We start from the raw sequence: 20,859 nt of genomic DNA, 5'->3' as shown, positions 1-20,859 counted from the left end.
TACGTTATTTCTCTCTTTATGTGTGCCAACTCAGCAAGCAAATATAATCACAAACCAGTGTTTATAAATCAAGTAGGTTTAAGAAGCATATTGGATTCTGAGGATTTGTGTAAGGACATCTGAGGGAAATTTTAATATATTTGTTACAATAAAATAGAATTGCAGAATATATATACAATGTAGGTTTACTTTCTCTACCAATCTATCAATATTTACTATATTTTACCTGATTAAAGTTACTCCTTTATTAGTTTTTGATAAGTAGCAATATAAGAGCGCAAGATATATATGGGACACTTTCAGTCCAGTTGAATGAGCCATTTCCATGATGAAAGCAGTGCTATTAGCTTCAAGGCTCCATCCTACTGGTAAAACCCCAAAGCTAGTTAAATTGCTTCTGGTGCAGGAAGAACTATAAACAGAATTGCATCAGCAAGTACCCTGGCCTTCTGTCTCAGCCCTGTGGAGGCGAGACTAGCAGCAGCCTGTGGGTCCGCTCACATTAGTGGCTTGAAACAGCAAGTTCATTTTTCTCTGCTGTGTTTCAAGTCTTATTTGCACAGAGTTTCCACATTAGGGAGGGGCCAGGGATGTCTTCAACTGATGCGCATGGCATTTTTAGTCTCCTGCCCCTGCAACCCCCCTGGAACTCTTGTTCATGAAGCTGTCATCGGCACCTGAACAACCACTGTTAGGCTATGTTCACGTTCCTGCCTACTCAGCATCCAGTTTTCTAATCAGATTGAAGCTGGTTTGAGGAGGGAAAAGCCTCATGAAACCTCAGCAATTCTTGTCAAGAAACCACAGAATTGGTAAGGATTGTGGCTAACAACATGTGAATGTGATTTCAAAAATTAGCAGTGTGGGCGCACTGGATGCAGAGTAAGTGGTAGTATGAACACACCCCAAATTAGAATATAGAGTGGAACTGAATGGATTTCCCTCACTTTGGATTCTGAGATACCTCTAGCAACAGCTCCATGAGACTGGGTTATGAGCTACCCCCCCCAAAAAAAATCTCTAATCATAAAAGGTGCTTCCAGATGGGTGTTTATTAGGAGATTGCAAGTTTTTTTCTGCAGTGATCACACAGTGTCATTAGCATCAAAACGCCAGCCTTTGTTTTTTGCCATGTAATTAGACCCTTTCCGCAGAAAATCCAATAAATTAATTTTTTTTAAACACCCATTGCCAGTGAAGCCATATGTGAAATCTGAATGACTCATTTACAATGCTAAGCCCAGTTGGAGGCACTCTTAAACTATTCCATACTCAAACCGTTTGTCATGTTCAATAAAAATTGGATTCAGTACATATTTAGAAACGAAAGTTAAACTCTCATAAAAACAACAGTATTATAGATATTTAATTATTTGTGGGGAAGAGTTGCTAGGCACAAACCAGAGAAATTTCTCCTTAGGAAAAATGAAAAGGCATGACAATGCTCAATGCGTCTCCCATGCATTTTAATGGGGATTGTGGAAAAGGCATTACAAGTATATTTTAGCAACTATTTTAAATACATGGTGATGAATCACAGTCACGTTTTACAGCCTGTTGGGTACAATTAACATGAGATGGAAATTAAATTGCTTGGATCTAAATAGATCTTTTGTCCATCGTTCCCTGCCCCACCCCCATATCTGACCTCCCATGTCCTATCATGATTTTGAAGCTCCTTTCAGTTTCAAAAACAGTTTGCCATACCAAAAGGGGGGGCAACTGTTGGGGTGGGGACACAAGTCCAGTAGAGTTTTTGAGATCATGGGAGTAATTCCCTTGTTGTTTGGATCCTGGCCAATATTATTAGAGAGACGCAGAGTGATGCAGTCAAGACATACAGAGACTCACATGATGAAAAGCCTCCTTCAAGCACTAAAGACTTTGTGGTCCTTTTCAGATAAACATCAGAATTTACATAACTGACCTTCTAGTTCCCAGGTTCTGGGAATGCAGTCAGACATGCTTGTCATTTTGAACTCATGATTGCTTGTGCTTCTGCTATATCAAGTTTTATTCAATATTAACATGTGTTCAAATCCAGCAAATAGTGGATTTTCATTATTTTCATTTTTAAAATCTTAGAAATAAAAAAATATTAGTCAATGATGTACACTCAGTTACATGTACTCATGATAGTGGAATGGATTTTGTATGGAACTGGTAATGCCAAATGCCTCTTTCAATAAACTTCAATTGGACTGCTCAATGACTTGCTTTCATTAAAAGGATATTAGCTGATACGTAATCTCATTGGAACATCTCAAAATATATTCCCATTAGAACTCAGTATCTCTATCATTTGTTTTAATGTTGCATTGCAGTTTGGTTGTCCTTGTGTTAACTTCTTGAAAATGAAAAAAAAAGCATTTAGACCAAAATTATTATTTTTTTGCTCATGTCTGTAGTTATATATAGATTATTTTTTTAACGGACATAATATTTTCTTTATCTACTGTAGTGGAGAACAATAGAGCATATTCAAGAAAAAAACCTAAGAGACACAATAAAGTTATTACAAATAAATAAAGACAAATAAAGCTATTACAGAACTCCAGTGTAGCTGGTAGTAATGGGTCCTAAAGTATTCATTAAGTGCTATTTTAATTGGTTGCAGTCAGTAAAGACAGCTAAGGGAAGAATTTAAGCAAATACTATTAGAATTTAAATCTTTTAAAAGGCTATTCCATGTATTACAAAGCAGAAAAAGTTGAGGTTGTGGTCTATACTGGCTCTCTAGTGAGTGTGTCTGTATGGTGCACACATTTCCAAACTTGAATTTTTCTCTTTCATCCTCTGAAATGGTATGTGTATTTTGGGTATTTGGTGTAATCCTAAGTATACTTAAATGGAAGAAATTCTAGCACAATGAATAGTGTTGTGCTAATAGTACTAAACTAGGAGACTTGGCGCCTACCAACCTAGCAGTTCGAAAGCACCCCCGGGTGCAAGTAGATAAATAGGGACCGCTTACTGGCGGGAAGGTAAACGGCGTTTCCGTGTGCTGCGCTGGCTCGCCAGATGCAGCTTTGTCACGCTGGCCACGTGACCCAGAAGTGTCTCCGGACAGCGCTGGCCCCCGGCCTCTTAAGTGAGATGGGCGCACAACCCCAGAGTCTGTCAAGACTGGCCCGTACGGGCAGGGGTACCTTTACCTTTACTAGGAGACTTGGACAAAAGTCCACTTAACCCTGACATTCACTGGATATCCTTGGCCCGGGCGCATGCTCTCAGCCTAAGCTGCCTTGTGACGATAAAGTGTGCGAGGGGGTGGCAGAGATAAATATAATAATGATGATATAGTATAGAAATTCTCATTGAATATGGTGGACTAGCTTTCAAAAGCCATCCAGCTCAGAGTAATGGTTCAGTTCTGCATGTCCAATTAGATTTTGGCTTTGTGTTTCCTCATCCCAATGCAGCATCATGGACTGCTTTTGAAACATTGGGGTATAGTCAGTATATTGATATGGTGTTAGTTTGCTGTTAAAAGGAGGGAGATAGATATGCTAGGAGGAAATGTTATTGGGGGTAGGGGACACATCTACTGCATGGAGGTAAACCACAGGTGGGAGGGGGTTTAGTACCGCCAGGCATGCATCCCTTTTGCATTAAAAACTGAACCACTTTCCCCTGCTTGATATTTTATGAATTGTATCCAGTTGTGCCTCTCTGCTGATGGAAGGTGGGGAGGTGGTTTTGGCAAATTCTCCCTTTCTCCTGCTGGTCCATACACTCATCTGCCAAAAGGTCTCCAAACCCTCTTGATCAGATTTGGAGGGGGCTGCAGACTGCCTACTGTTCAGGTAATGAAGCCTTTGCTGGATCAAAGTGCCTTCTGTCACTTCTGTCAGCAGGGAGACACAACTGGATACACTATAGATTTCAGTCCAGAAAGGTTCACTCAAGGCAATTTACAACATTGATACCAGTTAGACACTGTTATGAAAGCCAAGAGTCTTAAAACAAGTTAACAGAACAAATCCACAGGCAGAAATGAATTAAAAACTAATCAAAAGCCTGCCAAAATAAAATAAATCTTAACCACCCACCTAACAATCATCGCTGAATAGGCTAATCAAATCTCTTTGGGAGGAGGCAGTTGCACAATCCGGTACCCCAACTGAAAAGTCCTGCCACAATCACAACAAAATGTCTCTCCTGGTGTTGGAACATGAAGCGAGGCCTTGGGTCAGCCTCCATCACTATTTATTTTGATAGATTCCCTGCCAATCAGATACAATGGCTTTGATCCAGAGTTCTGAAGAACAGAACTCCACTCACTTGAAGAAATGGAAATAAGTATTTTTTGTTTATTCTCCCTTAGCCCTACATCCCTCCTGGGGGGGTTGAAGGCCTCAAATGCAGCGTGGTAAGGGATTGGAAGGGGAAACAGGCAAAAGCCACCTATTCTTGCTTGCTCTTTTTGGATTGCAATCCATTCTGTGAATAGAAGGAGTCTTTCTATTCACTGAAAGCAACTCAGGATCCAACCCAAGACCTTATAATAAAATATTAAAAACCATAAATAACTAATGCATTTAAAAACTAGAAACAGAAACTCTTTAAAAACAGTATCCAAAATAAAACAGATCAATGAAAGGTTTTTTTTTTATTTAAAAAGCTTGGGAAATAAAAGGTCTTTACCTGGCATTGGAAACACATTAGAAAGCATAATTGTTTTCTGAAATGTGTTGGTTATGAAACACATTTGGCTTTGCTTTGAAGCAAAGTATCCTTCAAAGCAAGCTGTATTAAATTTTGGCTCTTCAGAAAAATGGCATCTTGAACAATACCAAGAAAGTAATGATTACAAAGGCAAATTTCACTCAGTTTATAGACCTTTGTGGGCACCTTAAGCAAGATGAAGTTTCTGTGTGTGTTCCATTTCTAGATTGGTAAGACTGCAGTTTTTAAAATATATATATGGTGGCTCCTAAATGCACATTTTTATCTGGTATACATCATAATTGATTTTTTTCTTCCTAAAAGACAGAAAATCTTTAGACTGTAAAATTAAATAACTTGCAGCGGATCTTAATTGCATATTTGGTTTGAAAATTGGATTTCCAAATGTGCAGTATTATGCTACTATGCTTATGGAAATTTCCTGCCATTGTTTTTGACAGCTGATAATGTTGGCTTTGGATCTAGGCTAAAGTCCTAGCTCCACGCCATAGATGACTGGTTGCCCTTGTACAAACCAGTAGGGTCAACATGCCGTGTTGAAAGACTTACTGTGCCCTGTTAGAAAGCACAACATAGTGGGATGTGTAAATAATTTCTGTCTTTTAGCTAGATTTATTTAATCAATTACAAATAATTGGGAATTGGTGTTTTATCCTGTGGTACCATCAGTGCTTAATGTGTATTCAGCTTAGCATCAATTTGCTAGGGAGTTTTAGTGTCAGAAAGCAATACTATATTTGTGTCACAAATATCACTGTATGTAACTGTATGAAGTTTAAACTGATTGTGTAACATTATACGGGAACAATATAACCTGTGTGTAATGTTAACTGTACTGGATATTTAGAATACTATGTTACCTACATATGATACCACAGAATAAAGTTCTCTTTGGGATTGGGCTACTAACCATTTCTCTGTCTGTTCTAGGCATCACAGAGTGTCAGACATTTCAGTGAAAATAAGCACCTGTGTTTTCAGTGACAGGCAACATTATTTTGCATTTTTCTGCATCAGAACACAAATGTATAATGTGAGGTTCATAATACAGTAATTAGCTTAATAAATGACAATATGTTTTTAGTGAGCATTAGACCCCTTTGGTTGCAAATTCTAAACTCTTAGCCTTCTGGAAACACGTGATGCCTCTAGACCAGATATACACTTCTGGTTTGGGTGATGAAATCTTTTCTCTCCTCAAATTACTAACCAGGTGACTGGCTCTCTAGGCTGGCGGCTATGAAATTCTGTGAGATACATATTTAAAATAGAACCTTTTGGCTTTCAGGAGGAGTTTTGTTACCCAGTGGAATGCCTGGCTCTTACAGTGGAAGAAGTAATGCACATCCGTCAAGTGCTAGTGAAGGCCGAGCTAGAGAAGTACCAGCAGTATAAAGATGTCTATACTGCCCTCAAGAAAGGAAAGGTAAGGATGCTTATGCTGATTTTCCCAGAGAACCAGGAGTGAATGAAGAAGAAATTCAGCTAAATGTTATTAGAGCTCCAGAAATTAACAAATTAAGGCCTGCATCCAATGTCATGTTAAGTAATCTTCCCCCACCCTCAGCTCAAGGATTTATTCTTTTGCAATAGGATTTTCTCACCTTCTTTTTCCCTTGCACATCCCCTAAGTCTGTTATGGGTTTCCGTCCAACCCTCCAAAGCAGATTTGGGAAGGAAGGAAAGTCCCAGTGTATGTTTTTGAGCTGATAGTACAGTTACTTAGTGCTATATTGGATCAAGTGAAGAATAGCACCATAAAACCATACATTTCTTTGAGTTGTTGAGTTGTGTGTAATTCTAGTCATTTGAGAATGGGGGAAATGCTTCAGTCAGTTCTTACTGAACTCTTTGGAACTTCTTTGTGAGTAAGAATGCATTTAGGATTGTGTTGTCAGATTTCTAATTGAGTGCTTTCTTCTAGATTAAGTAAAGGACCATGAAAAAATTTCACAAATTTAATTGCACTGATTTAATCTATAAGGCGGCTGGTTAACTTTACACTTTGGATGTATTGGGTTGCAAACTACTTCTTCTCCTTGCCTGACCCCCAAATCTGTTCCAGAATCTTTCCCAACCCTCTAAAACACATTTTGAGGTTGAACAGCTGGTTGCAAGGGAGAGGAAAAGTGGGGGGAGTTGTGCTGCTCATCATAAACTCCATAAGTCCTGTGCAAGGGCTTCTGCTTGTGCAGTTGGGTTTCCCCCACTGCATGCTCCCTGAAATGGACTCTGTAGGGTCAGGGATTGTTCCATTTGCCAAGCTGATATACTTGTGCAGACAGAACATTCGTAATAGTGTGACATCAATTTCTACCCTTTATCTTTACTGATATTTTTTTTTAGATGTTAGTAAATTGATTTTCTAGAAAGACCTACTAATGCTATGGGCTCTTCTCAATTTTTATAGCTCTGTTTTTGTTGCCGAACAAGGAGGTTTTCTTTCTTCACCTGGTCCTATACCTGTCAGTTTTGTAAAAGGTAAGCCTTTGGTTTTCATAGTAACAATAACTAGTGAAGGCACTGGAGCAGAATTCTGTTTGCTTTAACTTTTTGTGTTACATTTAGTATGTAATTGAAGGAGAAAAGGTGATATTTGTACTGTATTTAGGAGTAAAGGTGAATTTGAACAGGGAGTTTTTGTGTTTTCCTAGATAATGAGTAGGGATGATTAGCAAATGCTCATTATGGGATAGGACATAAGACAGAATAAAAGCACTTTAAGATTCAGTGTTAATATTTGAAGTTGGCAGAATGACATAAAAAGAACAAGTTGCCAAAGAAGGGAGTAGATGCTGCAACAACGTATCTCAAATGCCATGGTTGTGCAAGTTTCTCAGAATCAATATCTTAAGAGCAGGAAATGGATGAATGATATTTAGTCCCCTTGGTCTGCACATACATGCTCCCTAATACAAACTGCTTGCATGAAATTATAAGAAAACATTGCCACTCAAGTTTAATGTTCCTGCTAGTTTCCCGTAAGAGCCATTTAAAATTTGCCATCTAATCTTCTAGGATGTGATTAAATAAAAAGAAGAGTGCTGATGTCAAGTCTGAATAGGGCTCTTGGGTTTTTCACACATTCCATTCCTAATTTCCTGATAATGGTTAATATCTATAGGACTGCCTATGGAAACATGCCAATCGTGGCTTGTGAGGTCCCTAAACTTCTCATCTAAGCTACAGTATGCCCTAACATTAGGCAACACTTTTGTAGCTCAGGACTGCAGTTGAAACATGAAGATGGGCAAGACCCAGGCCATGTGCTCAAGATTCTTTGGATGACAATCCTTTGTTTTTATTTTTTGCCTTCTCCTGAGTTCTGGTATTTCAGGTAAAGCCAGTGAAATTCAAAAATAGTTCGTAGCTCATAAAGCATTTTTACTAGGAAAGAACAATACAACTTTTGAAGAGACGTGTCCAGTGCTGTCCTGCAAAAGTATTACTACATTTAGCTGAGTAAGTCACATATTTTCTTTTTCTTTTATAGGCCTGTATGCTCACAGTGTTGCAAGAAGGTAAGTTCAGAAACCTATAAATCCTTCATCTTCTTAAAATCTATGGTGTGATTCATCAGGAACAGCTGCTTTACTATCTTCATAGTACAACAAAGTACAACGGAAAAAAATTCAGCAGAAACCGCCGCCCCCCCCCTAAAAATCAGTTTACAGCATCCCCTGCTTTGAATATACTTGTCATATATACACAGTAGTGTTCATTCACTCATATTTCTTTTCTTACAGCATTTGCAATACATGTATTTGCAACATTTTTTAAAACGGGACTCCTGTAGAAGGGAATGTATTGCTTTGGTATCTCTATGGTTCACAAATTCTGGGTCATTGACTGGGAATATGCTTGCAAAAGTTGTACAAGCCCACATAATGGCACTGTCTCTAGGTAGCTCAGTCTATAATTGTTATTCTCTTTCCTTTGTAACAGATGCGCCTGCCATCAAAGCCATATTCTACACTTCCCATCTTTTCTCTGGGACCTTCGGCTTTACAGAAAGGAGAAAGTTTTATGAGGCCAGATAAACCTTCCACTAGCCATCACCGGTCCCTTAGGGGCATGCCAAGGTAAGTGATACTTCTGATTAAGATTAGACTGCTTATCTACTACCAGCTACTTTCATGGACTATATTCCATAGTTCATTTTGTTTTGGGGCAGTGAATTGTTACATATATTTATTTCTAAGATGCTTACTATTATTCTCTCTTTAAAAAAATAAATACAATTAAATGGGGGGGATCTGTCAGAATTTAAATAAACCATTGCAGAACTACAATTAGGTGACATTTGCAAAATTAACACAAAATTTATTTTATTTCAAAAGGAAAGTTAAAAGTGGAAAATAGGCAAGAATCTGTATAAAATGGATTTACCATCCTTGCCAAACCTGGCTTCAAATCAGTATAAAACAACAATATATTTTGCTCAACCATAGAGCTTTGTTTGAGTCCATAAATGGCTGCCAATTTGTGGCAAATTTATCTTTGGCTTTTCTCTTTAAATCTGACATAATGCATTAACCTGGCTATTCAGTAACAGTTGATGTGGTTGCTAATCACCATTTTTGCAAACAGTTCTTGCTTCCAACAGCATATAAGATGCCACTTTCTTATGTTCTTGTCATACTAAACCACTTGTATATTTTAACAGAAAACGCAAAAAAATAACACTGAGACCAATGGTATCTGTAGTTTCCTTTTTTCCCTTTTTCTTTTTTGGTCAGTGAACATTCCCACCACATGTGGAAGAAGTCACCTCTCTGTTTCTCGCACTTCCAGCAAATAGATGTATACTGCCACAAATGTACTATTACATTTTTAGAAGTGTACTATAGGTACTTGTGAAAGCTCTAGACCCTATCCTTCAACAAGTTTCCAGGCAGTGATCAAAAGGTGTTCAATCTATAAAAGCATTTCAACCTCCATTTTCTTGTGGGAGCCCTTCAGACTCCCTGAAAAGCTACACCCAAAGGTTGGTGGGCTTCCTGGTGTAGCTTCTGAAAAAGGAAATTGGCACACCTCCCTCCCCTAAAAAAACAACAACCCAAACTTCAATAAGTTGATCTTATGTACACATGTACCTCTTTGGATCTTCACATTAATATTTAAAATTATATTAAAATTTATCTCTGCCCCCAATCTTGCATGCTGAAGTAACTTTCGAGAAATATTCTTTTAATTATCTATTCTTCAAGGCACAATAACCCACTGTCAAAATCCAGTGTTGCTCCAACAGACGCATCATAATTTCCTTTCATCACCACCCTCCTAATTCTCCCAATCAGCTCCACATCTTCCCAATTCTTTAGAGCAGATTTTGGAGGTGTACAAAGGGCTGCAAGATTATAGCAGAAGGGCAAGTTTCATTTGCATGAACAGGATGCTGCAATCGGACATAATGTTTAGTTTTTAAGGTTTTGCTGCAAGAAAAGAACTTGCTTAGCTTTTTAAAATTAAAATTTGCAGTTGTCTTTTTTCGTACTCACTCGTCATAAAATTTGTTTCATTTTTTGTTAGAGAAACATAACTAGTTTTTCAACTTAAGGTTGCCATTAAAGTTAGAGAAACCATGTGCAAAATCATTTATGAATCTAATTTGCAAAGGTTTATTTTTCTCTTGCTTGTATATAACAATTTTCTAAGATCATAAATGCCTTCATATCTGTTAGCCAAATAGCACAATTTTGCTATGATTAATCTGTGTTTTGCATTAATCATAACTGGCCACAAGAAACACCTCTCTCCCCTGACACAATATGTTAGGAAGTAAAAAGACCTGTGAGAGACAGATTTGTTATTTTAGAGTGCACAGAGTTCACCTCTCTAGTACAATTGGAAAGCTAAATAACCCTAATAAGAATAGAATTGTTGCTTTGTTTTCAGGTTATCCTCAAAGTCCAAGTCTGTAGATAAATCAGATGAAGAAGCACTATTTCCAAAAGAGCTAATGGAGGACTGGAGCACCATGGAAGTGTGTGTGGACTGCAAAAAGTTCATTTCGGAAATCATCAATTCAAGCCGCCGCAGCCTCTCCCTGGCTAACAAGCGAGCCAGATTAAAAAGGAAAACCCAGTCGTTCTACATGTCCTCCCCAGGCACCTCGGAGTATTGCCCGTCTGAGAGGACTATCAATGAGATCTGAGCTGTGTGCCTTTCTCTTTGCTTTGTATTCATGAAGTCTTGAGAGAACTCGGTGAAACCAGAATGTCTTTTTTCCTTTGTTCCACCCGACAGCTTACATTTGCATTAGATCACTGGTTTTGCCACTCCATAATTTATACACAGAGAGAAAGAAATTGGGCTATGCAGCAGGTCAGTAGATAAAACTGTTTGCACAGGAAGAAAATGTCCGTTTGAAATTGTTGCCTTTTTGTATGTGGCACAGTGTACAAAGAGCGCCTTTACTTGCATTATTTTTTCTAGTGTTCATTCCTTCGATAATTTTCAAGAAAAGAGTCAAAATATAGTTACAGAACTACACAATGGTGTTAGCACAGTTGTAATTATTGAACTATGCTGGCATTTACTACCAACTAACATATGCATTTCAGTCTTTGTGGCACACAAGCCCATGCTTCTACAGAAAATTGACGGGGGCCATGGCTCTTAATGCCTTATGGTATAGCACAAAGCTTTAAAGGATGTGCTCACCATGGTCGATCAATCCAAACTAGATAGTTTATGCTGTCTGGGTTCTAGAATAAAATATTGAATAAGCTAAGAAGCCTGGATTGGGTAACTATTTCCTGCAGCTGCTACTTGTTCCAGTATAATGATAAGTGTGTTATGTCTAAAGTAATAGCAGTTTCTTCCCTATCTTGAATGTATTCTGAATGTTAGTTGCAGTAGTTGTTAGTTGTAGCTTTTAGACATAAGCAAAATACTCTCTATGGAGGGGATGCAAGATAAGTGCAACTTTTTAATATTAATGAGTTTTTTGTAAAATTAAGAACATTCTCTGGGTGACAATCCTGAGAAAATAGATCATATGTATATTTGTATTATAGTAGAACACCTAAGTACTGCTATAATTAAGGGTCTGGAAGCATATCCATTATAAGCCCCATTTTTACAGGGGTTTGTATCTTGGCTGTAAAGAAATTTTATACCCTGCAAAAATTTGAGGCAGGAGTGTCTCAGATTGAGAGGTAGGTTTTTTTTAAGGTTTGGAGAAACACTGTCTAGCTGTTTTGAAGTTCCAGGAATATTACCAAACATTACATTTTTGCACTCTTTTATATTCTGATTTTTAAATGTAAACAAACTGGGGCTTAGAGTAGAGTGTGCAGCTAGGTTGTTTTTATATTTATAACAGCACAGTTATAAATATTTGCAAATCATCCAGTGGACAGGAACAATAATCCTTTCACGTTTTTAATGGCTAGGTCCATATTTAATATCAGCATTCAGTATATGATAGGAAGGATTCAAATATTTGAATTTTCATTTTCACATTTTAGGTTGATGAGAGACATCTCGGTTCACTTCCAAAATAAGCAGAATCTGCTTTAATGCAACCTCCAGACATTTTTTTAATGAAAATACGCTGAGAAATGAATCTTATCTTCCAAGAAAACCAAAACATTAGAGGCCAAGAAATAGAGCCACGATGTAAAGACTAAAAGCCTGATATTGCTGCTCTAATATCTGAAATTTAACTAACTGCACAAGCACAAATGTTTGGGGTCTTAGGATGCAATGGGGTCTCTGGTCCAATTATTCTTAAGCAACTCATCCAAGACAGTGGGACTACTCTATTTTCATTGGATAAACCACACTACACTACACTACACTACAGACAAAACTGGCACTGTTGGCACAATTGAGGAATTCTCACTGGCAAAATAAAACACTCCTACAGGGAAAGCCACAAGAGTTCCACCAATGGACATAACCCATGGTCAATAACAGCAGAAGTTAAATTTCACTTTGTTAATTGACATGATAAAATTGCATTGTGATGACATCAGACCGAGAAGTATTGTTAGACTATAGTCTTTTTTCCATTAATCAACTTGGAAAAAATGGACTGAAAGCACCTATTCCTTTTATATTTTGCTACATTTTATTAATAAATGCCACAAATTGTGTGGAAGCAAAGGGGTCACCTCACAGCTCACAAAGGCATCAGCAATAGCTCCCAGTAAGGTGAGGCATCAGCTAGGAGATTCTCACCCTGCCAGGTTTTCTCTGTCATCTCTTCTCCTTCCATGTAGCTAACCTGCTCTATTTCCTCAAACTGGGTCTTTATCAAGAACCGGTTGTCTAGCTACTTTTCTAGAGAAATAAGTTGTATTCTGATATGTGCCTGGACACACAAATGCATCTATGGATGGAAGGCCTGCTGCCAACAACCCCATCTATATCAGCCCACACACTCAGTCTCCATCCTTCCCCAGGTTGAGGAGGGTACCCAATCATGCATGATGTTCTACTCACATTTAAGGGAATGCAAGTACTATGCCCTTATAGACCTATCCTGCTCAACGTGGGGAAGTTTTGGAACAAATGTGTGGGGCAGGGCTTGCATGTGCTATCTCCTGCCTACAGATACAGAGTTCACGTGTTCAGACAAATGCCTGAATTCTCTTTGTAAAATGTGTCTGGGACTTATGTCGTCGCCTCGTTCTATTAAATATTATTTAGATTTTCTAGGCTCTTTATTAGTATTGCACACACGAACTTTGGTGCTCCTATGGGTCCAGTCAAATTACAGGGAGTGAAGTGGGGATCTTTCTGGTAGAGGACCCCTCAAATTCTAAGGTGAGGGGTTTGAGGTTGAAGTGCTGACAGCGTGAGTCACCTTGAATGCCAGCGATATAAGCGGAGGCTGCTTACTTGCCTCAATAGTTTTATCCCTGCACACAGACAACACAACTCCTTCTTTCTTTCCCTTTGACAATGCACTTACAGCCACATGCAGCATTGAATCTTAATAGAAACTGCCACTAGCAAGCTCGATATTTTTCAGTCACCACTTTCCAAGTGCCCTTCGCCTTTCTCATTTCCTCTTTGACTCTTTCTGTCAGGATGAAGGAAATATGCCGGCCTTTAATTTGGGGGAAGAAGTTCCACAAAGTTGTTGTTTGAAGCCTGAGGGGGAACTTGGTTCCTTGAGCATTGTGTTGTGTGACATAACATTCTTGTCACCTTGCCATTAATATTCCAACTGTGGTCCAAGTAATAAGGATATTCACTCTGTTTCTCCATATCACAGGAAGCTGCCTATAACGTGAAGCTTTTTGGTGCCCTTGTCTGTTTCAACATAATCATATCAACTTGTAAATATGTGTAAAATATATTAACTTCGGAGAACCACCACTCTTTGTAGTGAGAATCAACCTTCTCATGAAGAGTGAAGAGGAAATTTAAAATAAGCTAAATGAGCCAACTTCTGTGTTATCAGAAATCATACCAATGTTTAAATGAGTTTTAAAGAGGAGAAAGGCTATCTAGAACAGCAAACTTGGCACCATAAGAACTTTAAAGCATTTATTTTTCTAATTACTAATAAATCTAGGAAGTACCCCAAGTGTATTGTAGAAAACCTGCATCCAGTAAAATGATTGTGTGTTTTGTACATGAAAATATTTTGTGGGAAATTCCAAGCTAGCTCCGCTCTGCAGAAGGTGGCAACAAAGCCTTTGCAATGCCTTGGTGTGCAGACAGAACTTTTATGCATCCCTGGTGACAATGTTACTCTATTATTATTTTGGTTGAAATCCTTTATTTAAATATGAAATATGAGGAAAATAAAAACACCTTTCTGTCATAGCTTTTGTCTGTGTTAATAATTTGTTATAACTCTGTACAATATTTGAAAAGAATATTTTAGTACTTGCTTGGGCTGCATGAAAGGAAGAAAATCTGTCAGATGTATCTGAAGAATAGCAATAAAGCAATTTTGATGGGCTATTTTTTTTAAAAAAGCATTTAATTGGCACAAGATTCACAAACTGAAGTTTAAAAAACTTTCCCAAAAACATTTCTGTACCTCAAGCTGCATTTCTAATTACATGTCATTTGTGCTGAATCCTTAGTCTCGGCAACTACTACATTTACATTAATTGTGTAAATTCTGTCAGAAAATAAATTAATTTGGCCTTTCTACCAAAGGAAGCATATTCAATTCAATAACACATTAATTCAAACTTCTCACCCCTCTTCCCCAACCCCTTTTGTTCTGCCTATCCCTATTAACAAAAAGTTCTTCTCCTGTGATTACTGCACGTGAAGCGAGTCAAAAGTGGTTCCCTTTTAATAACGCATGGTTTCACATTTTCATTTGTGAAATGCTGACACACCAAGCAGGTATTAGGCAAGCGATGGCATCACATGTGGGTACTTGTTAGCACAATTTTGGAATTCTAACAGCACAAGTATTTTAATTGTAGACCATCTTTCCCTCCCTCACCTCTGCAATTTCCACAACTCTTTCTCTGCCTTGAAGAGAAAGAACAAGTGCTCTCCCCCCTCCCCTCGCCAGTTAAAAGATTGCAGTTGCACTGGAAACCAAATACAAGATTTTCAGGCAACTTATTGACTGTGTTCGTGGCTGTGGAAAAGCAGAAGCTACTGTGGCTTATAGGCTAAGAAATTTTAAATACTCTAGATACAAACTGCACAGCACAATCTTCTGCATATTCACATGGCGCATCCTACTGTGTTTATTCTCTCATGCTTACGATTGCACTCTTAATGTCTTGTTTATGAGATAATCAAGAATACTGTTGCATATTATTTATGCATTCAGGATTACTTCCGAAAAATAACTTTAGTTCAGGTTCAAATACTTGGTGGTTGGTTTTTTTGTTTTGTTTCTTGTTTTAGTAATTTGAAGGTTCCATGATGTTAGCAAATTCAAACGACATTCTGTCATTTGCAATATATATGTAACTCTACTCCAAATTACCTGGTATTTGTATTGCGTATTTTTTGATGAAATTTTTATCTGTGACACCAATTTGACTCCTGAAGGATTGAATTTGCATATTGTTTCGTACATGGTGGATGTTTTTCCCCAAGATGGCACTGACCACACTTGGATCCAAGGGACCATGCAACTAGTTTTACATGGCTGGATTTATTTATTTATTTATTTATTTATTTATTTATTTATTTATTTGGTGGGGGGGGTTGGTCACATGATTTATAGTACCCATTTAAAAAATCTTGGCTTAAGCTAACACGAAGTGATATTCTGGAATGAGCATGATGTAATGCCATGCTAAGGAAAATTCTAAGCCGGGGGAAAATATCCATTATAATGTGTTACAACTAGCATGCAAATCTAGCCATCATTTGGGCAGGAGGTGAGGTCTCCACACCACTGATTCTAAAAGCACCAGCTTAAGTACTTTTCAATTTTTAGAATACAATTGATCAGTAGGTCTTACAAAATTGGATATAAAATACATCATTGCAGACAAAATAGCTTGTAATTAATATTGCCACAATCTGATGGGTGCCAAAGAGGAACATACCTGGCAGTTTAGTTTACTGTTTTTATATTACATCTTTCTGAATTATAATATGGAGAACCCATTTATCTTTTTGCTATTAAAAAGACATAATAAATAAATAAATCTTGTTTAAAAGCTACTAATAGTGTAATGACTATACAAGCACCCTTGTGGAATTCCAGCTAGATTTGCACTTACAAAGACTTAAAATGCTGAATGTTTTGTGGTAGAAAGGCTCTGTAGCAGTAAGTTGCTATGGTTGACAGAATTTAGTATTGCAGTATTCTTGTGCTATGACTTTTCCCCAATTGGTTGGATTTCTGTTTCTAAACCTGTATCAGAGATCATCATTCTAAACCAAGAGACACGGAATTAATGGAAAACGGGCATGTAGAGATCTGCATTTGCTAACGAAGTGTGTTCATAGAAGGGTATATATTAAAGTTATGTGAAGTATCTCTGCTAAAGTAATATCAAATGTCTTGACAGGCTTTTTTAGACAGCACTATCCATCAACGGAGCACCTACAGAACAAAGTTTATACAATAAAGTTGGTGGTGGCTGCTATAATCGGTACTTTTAAATTTATTTAAAACTGCTGGTTTAAAAATCTAAGCAGCAGACAAAAAGAAACCACAGACAACAAAAAAGTAAGTAGTATAAAGAGATAAACATAAAAACATACTACCTCAACAATTAGTGGTTGGTTGGTTGTTGTTTTTTACCGATCCTGCACTGCAAGTGTGAAAACAAGTAGTTAAACCTAGGTCTCCTCCCTTGTTAAGGACCAATTGCCCCAGGGAAGGAAGTGGAATGCTGCTTTCAATTCCCACGCCTGTCTTCAGCTATGTTGCCAACTCCTAGTTAGCTGGCTTTAGAAAGCAAGCAGAGAGCTCTGCACCTTTGAGCTTATGGCAAGAAGCAGGGGTGGCAAAAGAAGGACTACTATATGGCCTCTAAATCAACAAGCAACACGTGTTCATTTCTGTGGTGTGTATGTGGGTAAATTAATTTACAAACATCATGTGAATTGATATTATTATTAATGAATTAAATTTGTTAGTCTCTTTACCTTGCCCAAAGCAACTTACAAGCTACCCACCAACAATAGAGAGATGCATGTTCAAATTCCTTCTCCATCGTGTGTGGCCCTGGGTACACCACTCTTTTAAAATGTCTTACCTGCATATAGGGCTGTCATCAGGATAAATTTAAGCCACCAGCTCTGCCAGCTTGAACTCCTTGAGAGAAGAGTGGGAGTAAAGATAGTGAAAGGTAAAACTGAGCTGAAATATATTTTGCAGGAGAAATAACTCGCAGATTCGTCTCTAAAAAACGTGCTCAGTCTTATTGCTTTGTTAAATAACTTAATTCTATCAGCATATTAGCATCCCATTTTATAACTTTCTTTAGGCATAAGTTTCAAATCTCAGCTGTGCAACCTTATATATTAGAAAGCAAAATTCTCAGTCAAATTTGCTTCCATCAAAATCCTCTTAATTATGTATAGTTGCAGGGTTGAGGAACAGCATACCTTTAAGAAAAACAACTGGAAGCACAAGATATAGTTCTTCAATTCCTCCTATGTGATGTCACTGTGCATGTTTTTGTATGGCTTCTGATGCACCAGGGTAGCCATTTGTAAATGAAAAGGGCAATAGAATTCTTCTGCTTGTTTTCCTGTTATGTAATACTGATATGCAGTTTATGCATTACAAATTAAAACAAAAACCTATTCTAAAAGTTGTACCGATGTCTTCATTGCTCCATCAGATCAATACGTTTTCTAATATTGCAGAGAGCAAGTTGTGTGTACCACTGCATACTTTTCCGCTACAGGTAGGTAGCCGTGTTGGTCTGCCGTAGTCAAAACAAAATTAAAAAAATCCTTCCAGTAGCACCTTAGAGACCAACTAAGTTTGTTATTGGTATGAGCTTTCGTGTGCATGCACACTTCTTCAGAGGACTTTTCCGCTATTTCTGTAAACACATGAGAATGGGACTTCCCCCAAAGGTTAGAATTAAGTTTCATTGATTGTTTTCACAAGATTTACAATCACCACCTTGATGGCTGCACAATTAAGATGAGTCCCTCATCTTATTTTGCTAAATCGTACTTCCAGTTAGTCCATGTCTCCATGCACTAATAACACTTTAAGGAAGCTAATGTACAAGCTCTGCTTTCTCAATAGATACATAGTACAATCCTTTGCATGTTTATGCAAAATAATACCTCTTGTATTTAGTAGGGTTTACTCATAGGTAAGTGGCTTCCAGCTTCTGGGAGAAAAGGAAGTTAAGACTGAGGTTTTGTTTTTTAAAAGTACATCTTAGCAGTACCAATATAACAAAGTAAGTTAAATTTTCTGTGTGCCCTAGCTGGGGTAATAACATAAAAGCATTGTATTAATAGTTCAACCACAATTAATGAGTGCCAAGGTACTCTCCCAAAACCTCTTAATTGCAATGATGGGCTGGTTAATTCCAGGGCGGCACCTACCGGCCTCCCTTGTGCTATTTTTAGTGTTTGTGACTCAGTTGTGTACTGCATGATCATCCCTTTTGGCAATTAACACAAAAGCAGTCTTTTGTTTTACTATATAGAAAAAAGAAAAGACAGTTTGCTATTTTTAAGTAGGTCATGTTATTTATAGCCCCAGATGTCCATAGCATTTAACATTTCAGATAGAGAGATGCTCTGCTCAGAAGAGCTTACAGTCTAAACGCAGGTGGGAAAAGGCAGGAGATACAGGAAGAGAAACATTTCTGCATGCAATTATCCTTCAAGTCTCAGCTGATTAAGCATTCGCTCCCCTCCCCACAAGCACACCTTCACATTAATGGCACCTGCATGAAAGCAGTGTTAATCAAGGTTGTTTACATAATGAAAAGCAGTGGTTTTTGAACAATCAAGGTAATTCAGATTAAACAAAGGATTGTGACCAAATGCCAAGAAAGGACTACTATACCGTTTCAACAATTGCAGTTTTCTCATGTGCAACTCCTCGTCTGTGCTTGACCTGCTTCAGCTCCCTGTGCTACATAACTCTTAGAAGTACAGAAGCTTTGCCTTTATTTGCACATAGAAACAAAAAGTGCAGCAGGAGACAGTGTACTGTCTAACACCCAGTTCTCCAGACGAATATCAGTATTTGTTAGTGAAACTGGCCAATAGAACTTTAGGTATCAGCTAAGGTTACTGCTATCTGTTGAAACCTACTGTCTTTCCTTTCAATAACCATGAGACAGGAAGAGATTTAGTAGCTAGAGACTCTCCTTACCCTAGAATGACACATGACATGCATGGCAATTTCCTCATTGAATGTAACAGTTGTGAGACAGAGCCTGGAAACGAGTTTTAAAATGCTCTCTTCAGAGTCCTATTCAGAAAGGTGCTGTTACTGGAAGAATAACTTCTTCCTAAAGTGAAGCAAATCCTGACCATGCAGGGTGAAGGAAAAGGCTGAATGGGCAAAGTCCTAAATTGTTGCCCCACCATCCCTTTGTGTACTGTCCCACTCGGCCAATACTTGTGTGGGAAACGATGCAGATTCTCTCAGCTCATGTATTTTTGATTTTATAAAGCTTCAAGGGTGGGTTATTTGCAATGTTCAAGGGCAGAAGATGGTACAGCAAGAGAAAACAAAAGAACCCCCTACAGGTAAGGTTTTGGTAAGTTTCAGGAAGGTAGATAAGCTACTAGATATAAAAAGGTTTGATTTCCAGTCACCTAGAACAGAGAATGCTGGGGCCTTCAAGGACAAAGGAAAAGCATGGAGTGCTTTTACTGAAGATGTGAAGGGGCAAGAAGCAAGGGTAGTGGCAGCCATGATCGAAAGAGCACATGCTCTATTTTCACATGCTAAGGAGTGAAAATGCAACGTATTTTTATTTTCCATGATTTTATTATTAAATTCTATCCTGCTCTTCCTCACAAAGAAGCCCATATTCCTGTGCCATGTTAAATATCTAATAAATATGTGCTAGCCAGGAAAATGTAAGACTGTGGTCATTATTTGGTAAGCAAACAATATAAAAGCAATAGTACCAAGCTTGCCTGCCCGGAGGTTTGTGGGCTCCAAGATCCACTAGGGAACTAAGAGAACAGCCTTAAGACACAACATCGCACCAAGCAAGACACCAAGTGACAGTCTGTGGAGCTGCAGTCATATGAGAGTTCCATCAGCCAAGATCCGTGGAAGGAACAAGAAAGAGCAAAGGTAAGAAAGAGTGTGGCTAATCGCCTTTAGGAGACAGGAGTAGGACTATTAAAGGAAACTCAACCACGATTGTATAGAAGACAGAAGGAAGAAGTGCACATGAATAAGCATGGACAAGTTTACCTTCACACAAAATAAAGGAAGTGGGGTGAAGGATTCCATTTGAAAGCTGGTGACTTTGGTTAACTGGTCCACTTCTTGAAATGAACACACATACGGGCTAGAATGCTGAACTTCTCTGCCCCAGCCACACCACCTCTTCCATGACGGGCCTGATACCCTTCACAGAAGGCAGGCTCTTTGTAATCCAACTATTCTTTGTACAAAGTATATTGAAATGGGGGGGGGGGTGCTTTGATCATATTAAAGAAGCTCTTTTTCTGCCACAGCTTAAAAATTGTTAATGCCGTGGGTTATTCAGGCCAGTGGGGCGGGGGAGGGCAGGCAGGGAGCAAAAAAGGCTCCAGTAACAA

The 20,859-nt window shown here is 38.2% G+C and overlaps 1 protein-coding gene and 1 long non-coding RNA gene across 6 annotated transcripts in view; one reads left to right on the top strand and one right to left on the bottom strand.

Annotated features, from left to right (window-relative positions):
- SPIRE1 (spire type actin nucleation factor 1) overlaps nt 1-14,478 on the top strand; it is a 90,325-nt gene extending 75,847 nt beyond the window's left edge. For all 5 annotated transcript variants that reach the window (XM_053396578.1, XM_053396579.1, XM_053396580.1 and 2 more), the window contains 5 exons: nt 5,978-6,115; nt 7,100-7,170; nt 8,183-8,210; nt 8,635-8,771; nt 10,588-14,478. In XM_053396578.1, the coding sequence (XP_053252553.1) occupies nt 5,978-6,115; nt 7,100-7,170; nt 8,183-8,210; nt 8,635-8,771; nt 10,588-10,846 (633 nt within the window). In that variant the 3' untranslated portion in view covers nt 10,847-14,478. The remainder of the gene's footprint in view (nt 1-5,977; nt 6,116-7,099; nt 7,171-8,182; nt 8,211-8,634; nt 8,772-10,587) is intronic.
- Nucleotides 14,479-14,631: 153 nt separating this feature from the next.
- On the bottom strand, nt 14,632-17,548 carry LOC128417637 (uncharacterized). Its single transcript, XR_008331510.1, has 2 exons — nt 15,849-17,548; nt 14,632-15,135 (listed from the first exon to the last, which is right to left on the bottom strand). It is a non-coding gene; the product is annotated as an uncharacterized LOC128417637 (long non-coding RNA).
- Between the last annotated feature and the right edge of the window lie 3,311 nt (nt 17,549-20,859).

Source organism: Podarcis raffonei, chromosome 7 (assembly GCF_027172205.1).
Source record: "Podarcis raffonei isolate rPodRaf1 chromosome 7, rPodRaf1.pri, whole genome shotgun sequence".
Taxonomy (NCBI): Eukaryota; Metazoa; Chordata; class Lepidosauria; order Squamata; family Lacertidae; genus Podarcis; species Podarcis raffonei.
The sequence above is the reverse complement of the archived record's forward strand: the minus strand, read 5'-3'. Positions and strand labels throughout refer to the sequence as shown.